Genomic DNA, 20,877 nt, shown 5'->3' with positions numbered 1-20,877 from the left:
TAGTCTTAGTCTAGCATCTTAACTACTACCACAAATTGGCTTTCCTGGATGTGCCAGAGGCAGGATAATTGAAGGGTGACCTGTTGAATGTCCAGTGGCCAGTTCCAGCCAGTACTCCAGAGTTCACCCAGAGCACTTTCCAAATCAGAAACAATAAGGGGAACATAAATAAGAGAAGGGATGAGCCAGTTTGGTGCACAGGTAGTCCTTGTTTAGTGACTGCCTCATTTAGTGACCATTCACAGTTATGATGGAGATGAAAAAGTAACTTTGCAACCAATCCTCACATTTTCAACCTTCGAAGGTCTGAAAAGGAAAGGAAAGCTGAAATCAGATCATAAGCACCATTGCTGTTTCACTTAGCGACTGCTTTGCTTAATGATTGAGCTGCCAGTCCCCATTGTGGTTGCTAAAACAAGGATTATTTGTAGTGGTAAAGGCGTCAAGCTAGAAACCTGATAGGAAATTCTAGTCCCCGCCTTAGGCATGAATCCAGCTGGGTGACCTTGGGCCAGTCACTCTCTCAGCCCGAGGAAGCAGGCAATGGCAACCCACTTCTGCAATCTTGCCAAGAAAACTGCAGGGACTTGTCCTGGCAGTTGCCAGGAGCCAACCTGACTCAAAAGTGTGTGTGTGTTGGGTGTGTGTGTGTGTGTCTGTCTGTCTCTCTGTCTATCTGACAAAGGAGACCTAATGCAGCCATATGCATTGTTGGCCAGATTTCTCTCTTCCTCTCTAGCATCCCTTAAGTATTTTTTTTTTTGATCCTGCCTTTATTATTTTTATAAATAACTCAAGGCAGGGAGCGTACCTAATACTCCTTCCTCCTCCTATTCTCCGCACAACAACACCCCTGTGAGGTGAGTTGGGCTGGCCCAAAGTCCCCCAGCCGGCTTTCGTGCCTAAGGCGGGACTAGACCTCGCCGTCTCCCGGTTTCTAGCCTGGTGCCTTCACCACTAGACCACACTGCCCTTTGCTTGTCAACACTTTTGTGGGAATCCGGAACATAAATGGATTTGTCCATAAACAAAACCTAGTCCCAAAACAGGGGGCTCGGAAAAATAAATTTTAAGTAGAGAGAAGGGGGGAGGGGGGAGAGAGGGAGGGAGGGGGACCGCCCCGAAACGGGGCCAAGAGCGAAGTAGCTGCAGAGACAGCAGAAAAAGGCACCCAAACGCGGCGGCGCTGCAAATCGTTCCCCCTTTAAAAAGGGGGGGGGCAGGAGAATGGCCCCCGGCAGCTAAACGTGGGCGACCGGCCCAGCGCTGCCGCTGGCTCTTTAAGTCGCGAGCCAGAGCGCCGGTGCCGAGCTCCAGCGGTAACTCAGCGCGCTTCCAGTGGCTGCGGGCAGACCCAATAAGAGCTTTCAGCACCTCCCCTTGGAAACAAAAAGAAAGTCTGATTGCAAACCTTTGGCTCCGCGGGGGAAAAAAATTGGCACATGACAGCGATGTATATAAAGCCTTAACCAGCCCAGCGCCTTTTGGACAAGCCAGGTGCCGGACGGGGGAAGGCCCGGCGGCGGCGGCGGAGGAGGAGATGCCTCTCTAAAGAAGCGCAAGGGACCGGAGGGCGGAACGGGCGCCGGTCGGGGGCTCCGGAGCGCGCGGGGGAGCCTCCCTGCCGCCGGGCGGATGCGCCAGTGACCTCGCAGCCCAGGCGAGCCATCTCCCCCTCCGGGCCCGGCGAGCCATGCCGCCTCTCGCGCGGGGCTCCTTCTGGCTCTGCGTGGCCCTCCTACCCACGCTGGGGGCGCCGATGGAGACGGAGATCGTGACTCCCATCCGCCTGGACCCGGACCTCAATGGGCGGCAGTATTTCCAGCGGGGGGCCGAGGAGTCCCCGCAGCAAGGGGCCATCTTCCAAATCACCGCCTTCCAGGAGGACTTCTACTTGAACCTGACGCCGGACGCCCAGTTCCTGGCGCCGGCCTTCGCCACGCAGTACCTGGGCGCCCCCCGGCGGGCAGAGCAAGAGGACCTGCGCCGCTGCTTCTACTCCGGCGACGTCAACTCGGATCGGGACTCCTTCGCCGCCCTGAGCCTCTGCGGGGGGCTGACCGGCGCGTTCGGCTACCGCGGCTCCGAGTACCTCATCAGCCCCTTCCGCCCCGAGAGCGGCGGGCCCGGCCGGGCGCTGCGCAACAGCCAAGGGGCGCACCTGTTGCAGCGGCGGAGCGCGCCGCGCCGCGCCGCGGCCACGTCTCGCTGCGGGGTGGATTCCGCCCCGAGCCCGGCCCTCGTGCAGGCCCTGGAGAAGTACAAGGGCTCCGGGGCCGGCGGGGGCCGGCCGGGGCAGAACGAGACGGGCCGGCTGCCGCCCGCGGCGGCCCGGAGGAGCAGCCGCGCCAAGCGCTTCGTCTCCATCCCCAGGTACGTGGAGACGCTGGTGGTGGCCGACGAGTCCATGGTCAAGTTCCACGGCGACGACCTCCAGCACTACCTGCTCACCCTGATGGCCACGGCCGCCCGGCTGTACCGGCACCCCAGCATCCAGAACCCCATCAACCTCGCGGTGGTCAAATTCCTGGTCATCGGGCAGGACGACAAAGGGCCCAAAGTGACGGGCAACGCTGCGCTCACCTTGCGCAACTTCTGCGTCTGGCAGAAGAAGTGGAACAAGGGCAGCGACAAGCACCCGGAGTACTGGGACACGGCCATCCTCTTCACCAAACAGGTGTGGGGCTCAAGCGGGCAAGAGGGACGGGATGGCTGGGGAAGGGGTGATCTCGGGGACCTCGCCCACGGTGGTGCCTTGAATCAGGGCTCCCTCCTCCTCGCCAGCCTGGGGTGACCTTCTCTTCCCCTCTGGATGTTTCTGCCCGTCCCCTCCCTCGGGGGCTGCGGGGCTTTGCTTCAGAGCCTCCCCCAGGCGGGAGATGCCCTTGCCCCTCACTGCCTCCAGAAGCACTGAGCTCCCCCCCACCCACCGTCCCATACATGACGGAACTCCGTCTTTGCAGCCCAACCAGGCAAGGAGGAGCAGGAGCTGTAAGGATCCCAGATGTGGCGCAGCCAATGAGCACCTTTGCCAAGGGTGGGTGGAATCATCCTTGCTCCCTGGCATGGGTTTCTTCCCTGCCTGTCTCAGGTAGCAATCTCTATCTAAGAAACATTTCCCTGGGAGCAAGGCACAGTGTTCCTTGAGGATCTGGCTTCCAAATAAGCATGGTGGGAGGTGGGGGCAAGAGGCCAGTTCCACGTGCTGTCAAAGATGCTTTGAAACATGCCCACATTAGGGATTGGAGAGCATCGCCCGTTGTGGCACTGTAAAGCTTGCCTTCGTGGTAGGTGGCTGGCAGTATAAATTGCTGGCTTGGAAATGCTTCTGGGGGAGGCCAGGCAGCCTGGTGACTTCATGGATGTATCCATCTAATTTTCTTGTTAGCAGCATGGAAGAGGGCTTGGCCTTTGCCTTCATCCTAGATGACTTTTTTGACTTCCCAGTTGAATCTACAGTCCTGGGTATTCCTTGTGGCCTCCCAACCTACAGGTCACTTGGTTTGACTGGATGTACCTCAGGCAAGGTCACTTGGGTGCTGTCACTTAGCTGGAGGAGCAGGATGGGCCACTGAAACCCAAGAGCAGTATTTCTCAACCTTGGCCACTTGAAGATGTGTGGACTCCAACTTCCAGAATTCCCCAGCCAGCATGGCTGGCTGGGGAATTCTGGGAGTTGAAGTCCACACATCTTCAAGTGGCCAAGGTTGAGAAACACTACCCTAGAGGGTCTTGCTTTGCTGGGGAAAGGCAGGAAATGTAGCAAGTGACTTATGGATAATTTCTGGGTGGATCATTGCACAACTTGGGGCCGGGGTCTTTGATAGCCCACTTCCCGCAAAGCTGATGTTGTGATGCTCTGCAGCCATTGGGAACTTGTGGGCTGTAGATTCAACATACCTGGAATTCCTTTTGAACATTGTCCTGGGGTGGAACATTTTTGGCACAGTTTGTAGTGAGACCAATACATAAGAAAAAGGCAGAAAGCAGGAGGTGGCCTTGCAATCGCTGGTGGGATGTAAAAGTCCTCCTTCCTTTCCTCCAGCTGCTGGATATCCAGTCTTGTTGCTCAGTTGATGAACTAGAGATCCCACCATCTCCTCTTCTGAACAGTTCCATCTGTGAATGCAAGTATAAGGTTTCACTTATACTTAGAGAGAAGACAAACAAAGGGGGTGGGGAGAATAGACCTTGTAAAACATACACAAGACATAATCAGTATGGATTGGAAGACTTTCTTGACGGTTCTTGCAGCTCTGCTTCTTCTATGCTTGACTTAGGGCAAGTGTAGGCAGCCTGGTGCCTGCTGAAGTTTTCGACTACAACTTCCCCAGTTTCTTGCCTAATAAGGGTTAAAGTTGAAAACATCAGAAGAATGCCCGGTTGCTTATTACCCCAAACTTAAGGTCACCCTCTGATCAGATAGCCAGTTTAGGAGAAAGCATTTCTTTGGGGTACAATGACTCAGTGGGTTTCCTTGCTATAAGTATGAGGAGTTAGTCTGGATTGCAGAAAGAAACTTCCATGATCAGAAGCAGTTAAGTTCATCAAGTTGAGTTGCTGTTGAGTCGCTTTCCAGAACTTGGGGCTGTAGGGTTAGGTGTTTACAACTCTGCTCAATCAGCACCCCAGGACTGGCTGCAGGACTGAGGAATGATGGGAATTGTAGTACAAAACATTTGCCCTAAGCATGAAAAAAGCAAGCAAGAGAGCCGAGCTATATGAACTCTTGGTCTGTTCCTCTCTGCTTATTTATTCAGTGCTCTTATTTTCTTATGTATTCAATAGAGCCAGGAAATTGCTTTCTTTTCTGAACTCACTCAAACAGCTGGATAGAGGAGCCATTTCCTTTCAAAAGCCCTTTCAGGACCCTTGATTGAAAGAAGGTCTAAAGAGACTTGAGAGGAACTGCAGCTTTCTCCCCTTCTTCCAAGCATTTCCAACTGTCTTCCTTTGGTTTTACTTCCCTCCAACTTCAATTTTTCTTTCTCTTTTTTATACTACTGTTATTAAAAGTTACAATTTAAAAGGTAAAAACTAATACAAACTACAAGAAATAAAGGAATATAAAGAAAAAAATGGAAAGTGCAGAAAAGTAAAAAAAAGAAAAATAGAAAAGAAAAAAAAAGAATTTAATAAAGAAAAAGAAAAGAAAGATATAAAGAAATGACTTCCCCCTTCATCACAACAAGTATAAACAGTTTCAGTCACTTACCACCTCTTAAAATATAACAAATGATCTCTTCTTCCCATATCCCATCTCTTATCTATCAGCAAATCCATAAAACCTTGTCATTTCAATCCTGATGTCAGCAAAAGTCCATTAAGGGTTACCAGAGATAACAACATATCTATTTTAACCTTGATCAAGTAAGCCAACCTTATATTCCTTCCTTTTACTTCTAATGATCTTGATCTTTAGTCCCTTCAAGTAATGTCCTAAAACTTTATTACTTTTCACTTTTTCTTTGTCCCTTCTCACAAAATTCTTCAAAGTTTTAACAAGTCTCTTTTGTAAATCCACTATGTAGGAAAATTTTCCAGGGCACTCTATTTGTATATCCTTTTTAATTATTAAGACATCAGCTGGTTTCTTTTGTATGTCCAGTGTAGTGTAATGATCTGCCACCCGCTGCTCCCAAGTCCAGTAACTTTCCTTGCAACCAATATTGATTCAAAAGAAAGTTCATTTATTGAGAACAAGTGTACAGTTCCAAAGCATTGCTAAGACTAAGCCTCTGCGTGCCAAAAGCTGTTTTTTCTACTTTTTCCCTCCTACACCCCCCTTGCCTCCTTAGTCTCCTGATTCTCCTGCTGGTACGGCCTTGAGCATTCCAGCACCTGTGATAAGGAGCCATTTGCCTCTAACTGTGCTTCATCCATTTTCCGTCATCCCCCCCCCCCTTTTACAATGGCAGAACCACAGCATGTAAAAAGCATCTACTAACTACCCAACAGTAAAATCTACTATTAAATCTTGCGAGGATTCTGACATGTAGCATCTTTTGGCATATCATTCTTGTAGCCTGTCATTTTTAAATCCACTTTCAGATCAGTCTCAATCTTCTCAGGTAAAACTTGTTCCTCTTCCATAACATCTTTTAAATATAGTCTATCTATAGAGGCAGACACTCTTAAAATTAACTTCTGGGTCCATTGTTCAAAAATATCCTTCAATATGTCCAATGTTTAAATATTATGCTCCATTCTGTATTAATAAGTCAAAAGTAAGTGTTCTTCTCCTTTAATTGTAATCTTTACTTCCTTCTGGTTCCCTCTAGTGTCCAGCCTTCAAAGTCTCATCCTATCATGTTTTTTTTAAAGAGAATTCAAAACAAAAGTATTTTGCCACAGGAAGGATTCTTATAATTAATTCCAAAATGTTATTTCAAATCCATCTGGACCCTTAGCCTGTTTGTAACTTTTCAAAATCAAAGTTCTAATCACCCTTTTGATATTTATTCCAAAATAATTTTTTTTAAGTCCTTAAACTTGTATTTAAAACTGAAGGAAACTCACCCAGTGTTGTAAAATGTGTTGATCCGAAGGTTCCTAATAGTTGAAAAGCAGTTAGCAAGCAATATCCAAAAGTGATTAGAAAAGGAAGTATGTGCACCCAGTGTCCTTTTGAAGGCACTGAGCATGGTTTGAGAAGAAATATGGCTATACCCTCATCTCCCAGAACACTAAATCTGCCAGAGACTGCTGTCTTGCAGTCTCCTTGCAAGAAGCAACTGTATGGAGCACTTGTGAGGGATCTCAAGTCCTCTCCTTGTCCTGAGACGAATTACAAAGAGCTGGTCTACTCGCCGGCTCTTCATTCCACTGTGGTCATCGGCTCTGCTTTTAGTGGAGCTGTCTTCAGTTTTCCATTTCTTCCCTGAAAATCTCCTCAAACCTTAATTTTTTCATGGGAAGATTTATTTACTGCTGGGGTAAACAACTGTTTATCTGATTGCCTGACTCTTGTCTTTCAAGGGAAATCCTGTGATTTATTCTTAATTAGAGGAGGCCTTGCTACTCTACTTATTACAATGTGGTTTCTTTTCCTTTCATTTGAGGCTTGTGGTATAGCCTTCACTAACCCATGGAGATCAGGGGTGGAGCACGGGTGGGATTCAGTTGCCCTAGGAATGCTCTAAAAACATCACCAGTCCTCACAGCTTCATGGCAGTAAACCCTGAGAGCAGATGTTGGACCTTTTTTGAGCATCTCCCTGATGTGGCCCTTCACTTTTTATGTGGATGCTGACAACCTGAGCTGCGATTGGTCTGTGTGATAGCTTCTTGACCAATGGGAAAGCAAGTTCTCAGTTTCTTGTGAATCCATATCAACCATCAGAGAAGAGGAAGAGAGATTTGCTTTTTTTTTGCCTGGAGTGGGCTTAAGCGGGTAATGGGCTTCATACTTCATTGAGGACTTCCTTGTTACGCTCATGCGGAATGTTGGTTGCTCCTATCATTCCAATACATGACAACAACCTCAGTTATGTTTGTGGAAGATGTTTGCACACGTCTGGTCAGGAGTTCTCATTTGATATGACAGAAACTTCAGCTCAGTGTCTACTATTTCCATTTTCTTCATTGCTCACCTCATTTTTCAAGGCTTCATTGCCATTCATATTTTCTTTTTTGTATGTCAGTATACCTTTTCCTGCCAGGCAATCACTAGATTAGCTGGGCTGTAATTCTCCTAATGTCATCATCATGGGAATCATGGGAGTTAATAGTCCAACCTGGTTGGGGAAAACTATTCAAGATGGTTGGTGGCTGCCACTAATAAATTTAACAGGGCTCTGTGGTCTAACATGGGAAAATTATCTCCCTTGCTGCTTTGCAGGTTCAGTCCAAAAGATATACTACTATTGTTTGTGGAAGAGGAATGGGATATGATGTAGAACATCATAAAACAGATGACGATTTTGCATGAGTTGCCAGCCCAACTTAGTTGACCAGATGCAGAGATGATGTAGGCCAAGATTTCTTTACTGGAAGAGCTCCAGCTTAATCAATACAGCCACTATGCAACTCACATCTAGACATGGAGTTTGCTCAAGCCAGGGCAAAGCAGAAAGTTTTGATCCACCTGAGAAGGTCCACTGGGCCTTCCTCTATCCATTATGCCTATCTAAAACAGGTAGGCTCTCTTTTAGAGGGGCAAAGTCCATGGTGAATGGGAATGATCATGTAAAGTAGGTGGGGCCTTCCCACAGGTGTGGGTCAGATGTGGATTTTCAGGATTTTTTTCTTGCTGATCTTTCCGTGGGAAGGTAGGACTTTTTCCCAAGTGCAATAAGCCTATTATTAAGACTGACACTCTACATTTCATGGTGTTCTTTCCTTAAAATAGTACAAAACCCATCACTCAAATTGTTTGGAGGGGGGCAATTGCACTGTCAAAGTTCAGTGGCACGTTTATTTATTTAACCCTTTATTTAGTTAAGTTGCCTGCCACAATCAAAAGCCCCTTTGTGGCTTGCAATCTTAATAATGATTCCAATTGCATGCCAGTAACAAATGAGCATCCTCCCCCCCCCAATAAAATCATAGATAAAATCATAAAATAGCCAACCAACCAGCAATAGAAATAGATGGTGACATCTACAAATCAAAGATGCTCTTAGACCAGTTCTTAACCATCTCCTAAAGCCTAATAAGGTAGGCATTATGTGCCATTCCAATTGCACCCTGTCCAGTTTCAGTGGACTTTGGAGGTGGGGGAAAGGAGAGGGTTGGAGAACTGCTGTTGGCCTGTAGGCTGCATGAGTTAAAAAAAAAAAAAGGAGGTGAGGGAAAGGTCATTAAAAAAACAACCACACCATTGTGTTTTGGAGTGGCAGGGCATGTCAAAGTACATAACTGGCCTTAGTGTCTGGTATATAGAATAGGCTCCCCAGAAGGTGCTGAGTGAAGACATGACTCTAAGACACAGTCCCATTCTTTCCCCTTCCACTCCAGCTAAAATGAAAGCTAGCACATTTGGGCTGTTCTCCCTCTGTCCATGAGATGTAGGAATTTCACATGATGTACATTACAGGTTCAGTGGGTGAGCCCTTTGTTTTAGCCAAATGAGTCCTGGAACATTTTCCCTCAACTCAGAGAGAGCAGAATGCTTCCCACTGTCTCCATTGTGACACTGCGGTAAATGATGTGAATGTGACAAGAGGGATGCAACTTTTGGGATGGTTAAAAATTCCTTTGCAGAAAATGAAGATAAAAGAATTGTGTTTGATCCTTAGAAATCAGAAATGATGGTTTCCTGCTTTCTCTAACAACAACAATAAAACAAAGAAAGGAAAAACAATGTTTTTATATAGATAAAGCAAAGGTGTCTTAATTTTTTTCCTAACTTCTCGTTCTGTAGAAGTTAATCCTGCAGCAGATGAGAAATCTCACCCTCCCTGTTTTTTTTTTTTTTTTTTTGAGTATATTTTTCCATAAGAAGTTCCAGAGTAAATACTTTTGGAAACTCAGGAAATTGATCTCAGCAAGTTTGTAGATATTTAGACAATTGTGATGACTGGATGGAGAGTTGACCTTTAGCTCAGCTTGGGTGCTATGTCTTGGTTCTCAGCAACTATAGTGAAGAAGTAGGCTCAAGTGTGAATGTTCTACTGTTCTGTTGTTCTCCTTCAGGTTAGAACAACAGAACAGTGTCATGTGAGTGAACGTCTTTGACCTAATCAGAGAGAAGACAAGAATAGCATCCTTTCTTGAAAGCTAATTATGGAAAGGATGTTGTTTATGCAGGAACTTTCAGTCCTCTGAGTCTCCTACCTAACTCTACTTGAAAACTAAAATGGTCCAACTCAGAAACAAGTTCACACTGTTTGGAAAAGTTAAGCCCATGGCTTAATTTGATTTAACCATGGCTGTGTTAAGAGCACATGCTTAACTTGGTTATTCAGTTCACTTCTGAGTTTGCATAATACCTTTTTGTGTGTGTGTGTGTGCGCGCCTTCAAGTCAGTCTTGACTCCTGGCAACTGCCTGGAAAAGTCCCTGTAATTTTCTTGGCAAGATTTTTGGAAGTGGTTTGCCATTGCCTGCTTCCTAGGGCTGAGAGAGAGGGACTGGCCCAAGATCACCCAGCTGGCTTTGTTCCTCAGGCGGGACTAGAACTTATGGTCTCCCGGTTTCTAGGCTGGTGCCTTTAACCATTACACCAAACTGGCTCTCACCAAGGTTAAAATTAATCATGCACAGCATATTGTGTGTCTGTAGCCGTTAGGTAGGGGGACATACTTCCATCAGCTCAAGGATCACGATCTCTCGGCTTTGCATGATATGTTGAGGGCTGCACCCCAAATGTAGGCAGGGCCGCTTCTGGTTTTGGGGAGAAGCAGCTGAAGCGTGAAGTGCATGCAAGTATTTGTGACCCTTATAGTGATGATTTTACTCTTTCAGCCTCTAACCCCCGAAATGCACAAAAAGCCACATTTCTGAGCCCCGTTCACTCATGGTTGGCTCCAGGGAGCCACAAAGGACTACTGCCAGGCTTCATGGGCTACACTGCTTGCACCCTGGCTTAAGCATATTGTGTGAACACAGCCAATGTGCAATGTTAATTGGGTAGTGTTGCCCTCTCCTCAGTGGGTAATAAAGATTTTGTCCTTGGCCTACTGGGAGGAGAGCTTCTTTTGGGGTCACAGCATGTAGTGTGGGGAAGATTAATCTCTTCCCATCCATGACATCTCCAAGATGCAATTACTTCTTAGAAAAGGAACTCTGACTGCCACTAATGGAAACTTTTTCTCCCTGCCGCTAGTTTCAGAGTAGGTAACCAAGCCCCATCAGGATCATGGCTGGGATGGGGAAGACAGAGAAAAACATCTCCTTCATTTGCTGGGGACCAGATGCAAATTACTTCCGCTTTTTTATGGTGCGTGCTTTAAATTGTTAAGCTCCCAGACTTCACAGCAAGCCACATAATTAACCCAAGATGTACTTCTACTCCAACAGCTGATGAGATCCTGTGCTTCTCTGCAATGAAATTTAAAATCCTCCCTGCTCAAAAAACATGAATGGGTATTTCATGCAGTTGTGGTGTTTTTGCTTTCTGTTGAAGATGCTTCTCTCTCTTTTACTTTGTCCCAGTCTTATTTAAGGGCATTGTGGGCATCATTTCTGTTCTCCAATATGTCAAAAGCAGTTTGAAGATGCTCCACAGTTCTTCCTCCTCTTCCACCAGCTAGCAGTGCCATAGTCCCTGGAGAAATAAACATTCACTCACCTTCCCTCCGTGACAAAAGGAACTGCAACAACAAATTGCTTCCATTCCTTACCTCCCATGGCCTTACTTCATGTTGTGTGTGTTTGTCTTGTATGCAAAAAATAAAAAGTTTGAGCTGAGCCAAGGAAACAACCACACCATCAGCCACACCTTTCCCTTTGAAAAACCTGTTAAGGTGGATGAAACCAAGAAGCGAGCAGATAAAGTGAGGCAAGAATTCCTGCAAATTGCAAAAGCCACAAGTTCCACAGAGCTTCAATAATGCAAAGAAAATATTAGCTTTACTGTAGTTTCAAGTGTGTTGCAGAGAAGCCAGAAATAAATTGGCTTACCTCTTGAGCGCTGCCAAGATGGTGAAACCACAGAAGTCTGGAGCTGGTTTCAAGCTGACACAGAGTTCTTGATGGAAGTGCCCTAAGTTACAAGTGTGAGGCTTGTAAGTTTAATTTGCTTAACTCATACTTCTTGGTAGAAATAATCTGAAGCCTATGGAGTTACCTTCAGGCTGGGCTTGGCCTTCATCATCCTATGAGAGCTTCATCCCATCTTTCAAACGATACCTACTTGAGTTTTTTAAGCATGTCTGAGCTGTTCTTTCATTCCTCAGATCCCACTGTGAGGGCACTGGATCAACAAAGACATCTGCCTTTCTTGAACTCTTCCATCTGTGGTCTCTTGATACCATAACATTTATTTGATATCATAAAATTTATTTTCCTGCCAAAAGTTGTTATACAACCCCAGAACTCTCATTTCATTAGAAATGAGAAAGAGAAAAGAGACGCTAATTGATAGTTTGGAGCTGTGGACAACAAGTTGAGGATAGTGCTTGCGCTTGCTTTATTCTGGTTTTTGGGTAAGCTTGTTCTCCACACCGTAAATGCACAGGCAAGGAATACAGTGCTATGGAGCTCTTTTTTCCTTCACTGCTGTTCATCTTCTCCCTGCATTTCAGCATAGAAATGAAGGGCTTCAGTTCAGCAGCAAAGCACGTGCTTTGCGTGCAGAAAGGCAGAAGTGTTACTCTTGGTACTGCCAATTCTGATCGGAAAATCCCTCTCTTGAAAGCTGGGAGAAGCACTGCCAGTCAGTGGGACCAAAGTAACTTTCCCATCGAAGGGTGAATTCTCTGGAAGTGGCCCTGAAACTTTTGGTGAGTCAGTGACTGATGGAGTTGAGAGCGAACAGTGGGTGAGGGCACCTATTCCCCCCCTTTCTGTTCACCCATCTCCCCTTTTCTGACTGTTGTGCAATTTTATTTATTTATTCCCCCAATAATGTTTATGCTGCTTACTATGCTAAAAACATGAGAACCCCAGGACTTCTTTTTTTCAATCTGCTCTCCATACAAGAGATCATTAGGAAGAAACTGATAGCCTTGAACCACTAGGTAATTTGGTGCCCCTTCAGATCGCTTGGAGAACAGTTCCTATAACCATTTGACATTGGGCAAGCTATTTGGTAGCTTTTTTGTACTGACAACCTATTGTTGCATGAGTTGTGACTCACAGAGTATTTTCCATTACCTCCCACCTCCTTCATTTACTACTCCTCTTAATAGCATATCTCTGTAAAAATAGATCTCCATTAACTTTTAATATCCATTTTAATGGGCTAAGTTAGAGGCCTCCAGAGATCCTGTGAGAAGGTTTGGTACACAGTCAAGGGAATCTTGCAAGCTGTGTTGAAGTCTACTTGGACTTTACAGTTTCTGAGAAAAGATGTGAATCATGTTGACTCTTGATATCCCCTTGAACCCAGGCCTAAGGAATGTGCATTAAGAGCTATTTGTTAATTTCAGCCTGCACTAAGCAGGCCAGGTTTGCAAAAGAAACTGTGTCAGTGTGTCAATGCAGGTGTTTGGCAAAGGGCCAAGGGCTACTTTCAGCTAGTAAGGAAACATATTTTTTAAAGGAAGACAATGAGTTAGTAAAGCAAATAAATGGCCACTGGCTAGCTTCCACAGAACAGCTTTTTCCCTCTCACATGAATCCAAGTTGTACTTGTAGCTCAAGCATTCTGAATCTAGAATAGCTTCTGGAACCAAAGGACCCCCAAACTATGCTTCCTCTGAGAAGTAAGTTTGGACCATTTAGGGAACAGCTTCATATTACGTCATGATGGATATCTTTGTCTTAATTCTGAATGAGTATCTCTCCTGGTACCTTCTAGAAGAACTGAAATTTCAACTCCGGGATCTAAAAAGCCCTTAGGATAATTTAGTTTGTTCTGTTTCTTCCACAGATGAATGCAGACAAATGTGACTGGAAAATGTCACTTAAAGATCCTGCAAAGTATCTGCATAGGTTTTGTAGGAAGAATCTGTGAGTATGAAGAATTGCCTTTAGATCAGACAGAGGGCCCATCTAACTTAGTGCGCTATGAACAACTATGGCCTGCCAAATGTCTTTGAGAACCTCATACTCACTGATCTGGAGTCAGTCTGTGTCTGGGTTTCCAATACTTCTTGGCTTTTACACACAAATCTTTTCAGAAAACAAAACAAAAACACCTTACATCTGGATTTTCAATTCCCAAACAACTTTTCCCACGTGGATCCGTCTACAGGATTGGTGGCAGAACCTACGACACTTGAGCAAACTATGGGGCCAAACAGGGAATAACCTCTTACCTCCACAGTCACTCTGCTTAGTCTAGACAAGAGAATGATCTCTTCTAAACACTTCTGACATATTCACTGAAATATGGAGACATAATAGTCTCCAAGAACTAACAACTTAATGCTCATTAAAAGAATTTGAAAGCCTAGAGAATAGAGGGATGAGTGAGACCATGAAATGCTATTAAATGTACTATTTTACAATTGTTTACCCTTTATGCTAGGTGGTTTTTGTCTGTCTGTCTATCTATCTGTCTATCTATCTATCTATCTATCTATCTATCTATCTATCTATCTATCTATCTATCTATCTATCACAATGGGAGGAAAAGTATAAGGTAACACATTTAATAGAGTTTTTTTTGGTATCTCACCTAGCTCTTCTGAGCCAGAAGTATCTGGTTCCTCTAAGCCCTCTTTCACATAAGAAAGTATTGTGTTTTTCAAGGCCTCCATTTTTAATCTAAGGGGGAAAAAAATCTGCAACTATTCACCAAGATTATTAAAGCTAGGGAGAAGGTGGGCAAAGAAGAAGTAAGGAAAGATGCCATTGATTGTATCTTGTGTCAGGTGATGTTTCTAAAGTAGAAAGTTCTTACCCCTCCCCTGAAAACTATGGGATGCCCCAATCTTGCAGAAAAAACTGTACTTAAACTCAATCAAACTACCAGCTGGAGAATGGACTACGCTAGATAGTAGGTATGGAGGCTGCTATGTTTGAATGTTTCCTTCTGTTAAAAACAATAACTACATAAGCCCAAATCCACCTACAAAGTTCTAACTTAATGGGGAAACTTCTAGTCAAGCCCACGTTCTGGTGCACCAGATATCTCCATGCAGAGGATAACAGTTACAATCAGTTCCATTGTACTCAGATGGGCTTGCTCTTTTAGGTCAATGCAGATGTAATACGTCGTTTCAAGCAGGAATCAGCATGAAGGGAATATCCCCCAGTAGGGTTGTGCCATATGCATTTATTCTGAATGTGTAGCTGACCCTTTCTGTGCAGGATTTGGAGAGACTGCCAAGATATGTTGGGTGGGGAGAACAGGAAGGGAGAAAAAATGCACTGTACAGATCCAATGCTGCTAAGTCTGGAATGTCTTGCAGGCACTCCTAATAGCTTGTTCAAAAGTTGCATTTGCATAGGAGTTGCTCTTGTAATAAGGAAATCTGATCAAATCAATCTTTATTATGCCATAGACCAAGATAAATCTAATACATGATATTTTTCTGTGGGAAGTTTCAAAGTAACCACCCACCCCGGCTTTTAAACTGGTGACAATTTTATATATGAGGATTGGATGCTGGCTTACTTTTAGAGCCTTTGCAGAGAAACAGCTGTGAAATTAGAGGGTTGTACTTGATTGGGTATTTTATTACAAACCATAAGTAACCAACAGAGCTGAAATTACCAGGGATATGCCCGACGTACTATGATGATGCCCAAATGATGGCACACGTGTGATGCATCCTGCAAATGCCACCCTTCCCTATTGGTGTTACAGTGTCTGACCCAAGTACACAAATCACAGCATTTGCGGGATGATGTTGTCGTGTGCTTCTCATTTGCCCTCCTAGCCTCACTCTCATGGATGCCCATAGGGATTATATCCTTGCATTTTCCAGCCATCTCATCTGCATGGTGCCTGCACAAGGAAGTAGAGTAGCAGTCTGTGAAGTTTGGTTGCTTCCTCATCTTGATGTCCTGAAAAGCTGATGGTAATGGATGAGCTTAGCATCCTTTTGTAAGCCACCAGTGGCCAACAAATGCACTCCCAGCAACACTTTTGTTTGGAACATCTGCCATGGGATTATTGCAGCACCAATGGCCACATAATTCAGTCTTCACTAGCATTCATCTTGGAATGTTTCTTGGCTCAAAAACAGCAGACCAAAATGTATATGTTAGGGGTGCTGCCTACTACATAGTGAATGTTAGGAGAAGTGGAGTACAAAAGTGGAGATTCTTCTTGCAATTTTAAGTGGAATGTTGGGATCCTGACCTGGATATGGGTTGAGAGGTATATCATCAAACCCAATACTATCTACTTTGATTGACAAGGTCTCACCCAGGGAACTGGGTTGAATGAGACTGTTCCCAGTGCTACTGTAGGTTTAAACTGAGATGGTGGAGCTTAACCTTAGGACCTTCTTTTTGCAAAGCGGATGCTTCATTGCTGGGTGATGTTCCCTTCTCAACACTTAGGACTAGTTTGCACATATACACATCATTAGAATAAACTTCATATTGAGCGGCTGTATGCCTGCTCCAGCACAGTTGAAAGTCACTGGTTATAAAGATGTCTCTGTGGTGTCCCTCTTCTGACAGCCAATTCCATGCATTGCATTCAACAAGTCTAAGGAGCATTCAAAATCAGCGACATCTTCAGGAGAATGAAATTTTGCAGTCTTACATCCCTGTGATAAGCCGCTTTTTTATGGCTTGTTTTTGCTTTTTAAAATGGTTTGGTCTTGGAGGGTCATATAGTCAGGGTAGTGAAGTAGTAATGACTCTGTGGGGAAAGATGAACATTTTTGGTCCATTAATGATCTATTCTGAATGTTGGGATGTGTTTCAGGGTGCAAAACTGTTTACCTTGTGGAAACTAAACATTGGTAGTTTTGCCACCAAAATTTGGCAGTGAAAGTTTAGCTTTGCATGGTACAGCTGTCTTTTAAAACTGATCCCTGTGCTGCCTTCTGCTAATGGCCTGGATCGCAGAACAGAGCTGGCGATTCTGAGACAATTACATTGTATTTTGTGCTGCGCCCCCATTATGAAATCCCATTGCTCTGAAGAACCACATGGCATCTTCCCTACTGCCTTTTGGAAGGCAGTCAAGACCCAACTTTTCCTTAGAGCTGTGATGCTTAAGGCACACAGTAAATGCTCTGATGCCAGCGTGTAGATTGTGTTGGTGGGATCTTTTATTGTTGTTTTATGAATTTTAAATGTTTGAAAACTGTCCTAGGGCCTGAGGATCAGGAGGTTAGATGGCTCTTTGAGAGATCTCTGTTCATTATTTTGTTTGGGTTTATCCTTGGCTGTTATTGGTTTTTATTCTTTGCAGCCACCCAGAGAGCATTGACGACATGGGCAGCTATATAAATCAATTTGATGGATGAATGAATGAATGAGTCTGTTGGAGTCTGTAGTCTTTAAACATAGTAAATAAAGAAACAATTTACATTTTGAACTTTGAGCCATTTGTCATCTAGTTGTAATGTAGAATAGTATAATTTTTTTTAAAAGAAAATCTTGGACTGTCCTAAACTGGGACCCTTGAATCCTGTTCAACTGATTTCATTTTGTCCGGATGTTGGCCTGAAACTAAAAGACTCCCTCCATCTGATTTCCCCATGTGACAAGCCATACTGCTAGCTTCCTGTTAAGGATCAGTAGTTGCCTAGGAGAAGATGTTGTTTTGGCTTCTCAGTCAGGTTAGTTTCCTCTTTTTATTTTTTCCAAAAGTGTGTGCCAGATCATCTGCTTTGTTGATTTACGTCTACCACAAAGGAGTGTGCTGGCTACAAGATGTGTTTTTTGTAAAGATGATGTAAACCTGCCTCCGTTAACCTGTCCAGGCTGCAGGGATACATGGCATTTTTGAGATGACCATGGAGTCAAGAAAGGAAGAAAGGACGCACCAAGCAATTCTGGCTACATTTGTGGACATAATTCCAGTGGAGTTAGCTTGTTGTAGGAAATGTGAAAAAGAAACTGTTCTTTTAAATCAGCGGGATGTCAATCTTGTACCCCTTTTGGCACAAACTTTAATTGTCAATCATATTAATGCTAAATGTAGTTAATTCAGTTACAAAATCTGTTCAAATTTTCCCCAAGTTTTCTTCTGTTTAAGAGCTTTCTGATTTTTCCTTCCTCATTCTCAAAGTGCTTTAGTATTTCTTTCAGATATTTTTTTTTGTAAAGATGTGTCTAAATTTACTTTATTGTTGCAAATTGATGATGCCTTCCCTTGGGATTGAACTGCACTATGGAAAACTGGGAAGATGGAAGACTGTTGGAAAGAGGATTGTACCAAAACTAACTGGACTCAAACATCTTGCTCAGCTGCCTTGCAGCTAAGGTCATTTGCAAGATTCCTGTGCCCATAAATTATCCACAGAAATACTCTCTCCTTTGAGAGAAAAAAAAGAAAGCAATTTTTTCCCCATTAGACTGAGAATGATTAGAAAGAACATTTAAGAAATGTTTAGCCCAGAACTCTTGTGCTATTCCACTTTGACTTTTGTGGATCAGTTTTATCTTGCATGATTTGGTGGTGACCAGACCATGTCTGCAAGCCATGTAGCCCACTTCTGGCCCTTTTTGCTGATTGTTTTGTTGACATCCTGACTTTGCAACCTTAATTGTTTTCATAATTATGGCCAGCTCTCAATGGCTTTCCCAGGCATATTCACTGTAGATTTGTTGCTAGATTGCTGAAATTGATACAGATGAAATATTGTCAGCTTTTCAAGGGAGTCAAGGTCAAGAAACAGGAGTGGCTAGGAATCTTGGAATGTATTTTAATGTGATTAGGATATTGTAATTTGAAAGTCTGTCAAAGCCTCTCTCTACTTCAACTAATCAAGTGGATTATCTAACCCAATTATGGTGGAGTTATTTTGAGTTTATTTTTCCCACTTTCTACTTCCCCAGCATGGTGAAGCTTTAGAGGTATCTTTTCTTCCCAGCATATGCCTCAGTTTTTGGAGGACATGTCCTGAAGCTATTCCTTGTTGCTTTTGGACAAGAGGATATGGAAGCAATTTGGAATAAGAAAATAACAATGCTGCCCTTGCTCCAGCTTGTGTATTGACTTCTTCAGGACATGATGTCAATCCTGGATCCCAGTAACAGTAAGAATGGGATGCAGCAAGACTTCCCTATGATCTGCCTGATACTGGGTAAGAGGATTGTTGGTTTTAGTCTTTTCCAGCTATGCTGGTCATGGCCTGAAGCTTTCCTGCCTGGAAGATGAGATGCTAATACATGTAAAGGAAGTAGCTAATCTTCAGGCTTCCCGCTGGGGAAATGACTCTTTTCCCCTTGAATGATCTTTGCTGAACTATTGGCATCCCATTCAAGGAACACCAAAGAGCACCACTCAACATTCTCCATGATGTAGGGGAACTGAAAGTTTGGCCAGCATCACCTTGTCAGTAGCTGGAGTCAGTTGCTCAATGGCTTCCACTGAGAGACACTTTTTGAGCATTGAAAGTTAAGTTGCCTTACTTCTGTTTCTGGCACAGTGAATTTTTTGTCTCTTGCTCAATTGTTTAACTGTATTCTCAGTCCCTTCTTATGACTCCATGCTGCATTGCTCATAATTTTTCTCCTAGTATTCTTCTGCTAGGTAAGTTTTTTTTTTTTCTCTTTTGTCAAGCCTGCTAGAAACCCATATTTCTGAGTATTTTTCACAGGTCCACCTAATCCCAGTATGAATAGGATTGCCATTTAGGGGTGCTTCATACATAACATTACTAGGTAGACACCTGAGATGTTTTAAGAGTGGCTATAAAGCATGAGTGTGGCATAAGCAAGCAAGCATATCAGTGTGTTGCAGCTTGGTGTCCTTTGAATGTGTTGGCATTGCAGCTCCTAGAATTCTTAGCTGGTTTGGTCTTTGGTTGGGGTCAGGCAGCATTTAACGTACAGTACACAGTTGTCAGGCAACTGTGACCAACTCTGATGGGAATGTATTCAAAGCAGATCTGGATTTGTTTCTGGGTAATGCATGAAATCATTTTTTGAATGCCAAACATTTGGGAACTTTGGGATTTAAGGCACTCTTGTTGACACTGAACTAAATTAATGACGTATCTGTCTTCATTCTCACTTCTTAGAACTAATTTACCTTCTTTCAAGAGTCTCTGGAGCTACAGTGAGCCACCGGCACTTTACATAGGGACATCTTCCTAGATGGTAAACTGTTTGCAGGTCCTGGGTATACTCTGCCCCAGGAGTCTCTTGGAAAGAAAGAACAAGGAAGGCATCCTAATCAGGCTGGGATGACATAGCTTGGTAACGATAGTTTATTTCCTGGCATGGCTTCCCAATTCATCTATCTTGGTTCTGAATTCTGACTTGAGCCCAGACCTCTTGCTCTTGGTCGTTGGCTGCTACTTTGACAGCTGTCTATGACTAAGCCCTAACAATTCTCAACAAGAATTGGCTTATCCAGTAGATCTGAGCCTGCTGGATTTGACTTGTGAAGGGTTCAGCTCAAGTACAAGTATTCAAAATGTGGGGTGAAGACATGACCATTTTATGGGATAATAAATCCACCTTTGGAAACAACAAGAGAGAAGAAGGAACAGGGAAATAAGGAACAGAATATAAGTGTTAGAATCAATCCCCCCATGGATGATATGAAGAACATTAGATAATTAATTAGTCTGAACTTAGCTGTGTTGTTTTGTGAAAAGAAGAAATGGCCCACATTTTTGGGGACCAAGCAGAAATCTTTCATCCCCCTATCAACTCAGACTTTCAAATATGGAATGATGATGATTTCCAGCTTTCTGTTATCACCTGGAACTCTTCATCTCAAATAAAAAGCACTGTGTTGACAAACATCTAGATGTCAGCCATGGCTAATTGCAATTCTTCAGGATAAAACTCCAATGTGGAAGTAATTTGGTGCATACTTCTAAGGTCAAGCATAATCAGAAGAGTTGGAAGGATCTTGTAGATCACAGAGTCTAACTCTTGTTCAGTTTAGATATCCAGAATTAAAACTTCTCTGTGGTTTTTCAGCAACTACTTGAAGATCTTTAGCAAAGGGCAATCCACCTATTTGCAAAGAGTCTTCTTGTATTGTTTGTAAGTTACTCTTGGAGGCTTTTTGACTGAAAGGTGAGATCACTATAAATAAGTAAAGAAACAAACCTATTTAGAATTAAGTCCCATTGAATTTAACAAGTTTTGTTTATTGATAAGCGTATATAGGATTGTATCCTGAGCTGTTCTTCATTATTCTTCCTGTTATCAACTGCTTTAGGCAGATTGCCCTTCTT

The 20,877-nt window shown here is 43.8% G+C and overlaps 1 protein-coding gene across 1 annotated transcript in view; it reads left to right on the top strand.

Moving 5' to 3' along the window:
• Nucleotides 1–1,085: 1,085 nt before the first annotated feature.
• The window catches only part of ADAMTS15 (ADAM metallopeptidase with thrombospondin type 1 motif 15), a 36,637-nt gene continuing 16,845 nt past the window's right edge, over nt 1,086–20,877 (top strand). The window contains exon 1 of the mRNA XM_088139032.1: nt 1,086–2,677. Coding sequence (XP_087995158.1) covers nt 1,694–2,677 — 984 coding nt within the window. The 5' untranslated portion in view covers nt 1,086–1,693. The remainder of the gene's footprint in view (nt 2,678–20,877) is intronic.

The sequence above is a fragment of the Python bivittatus genome, unplaced genomic scaffold (genome assembly GCF_059951505.1).
Source record: "Python bivittatus isolate LINGU-HERP-01145 unplaced genomic scaffold, Pbiv_v1 ctg000320_np1212, whole genome shotgun sequence".
NCBI classification, from domain to species: domain Eukaryota; kingdom Metazoa; phylum Chordata; class Lepidosauria; order Squamata; family Pythonidae; genus Python; species Python bivittatus.
Note: the sequence above shows the minus strand (reverse complement) of the source record. Positions and strands in the feature narration are given on the sequence as shown.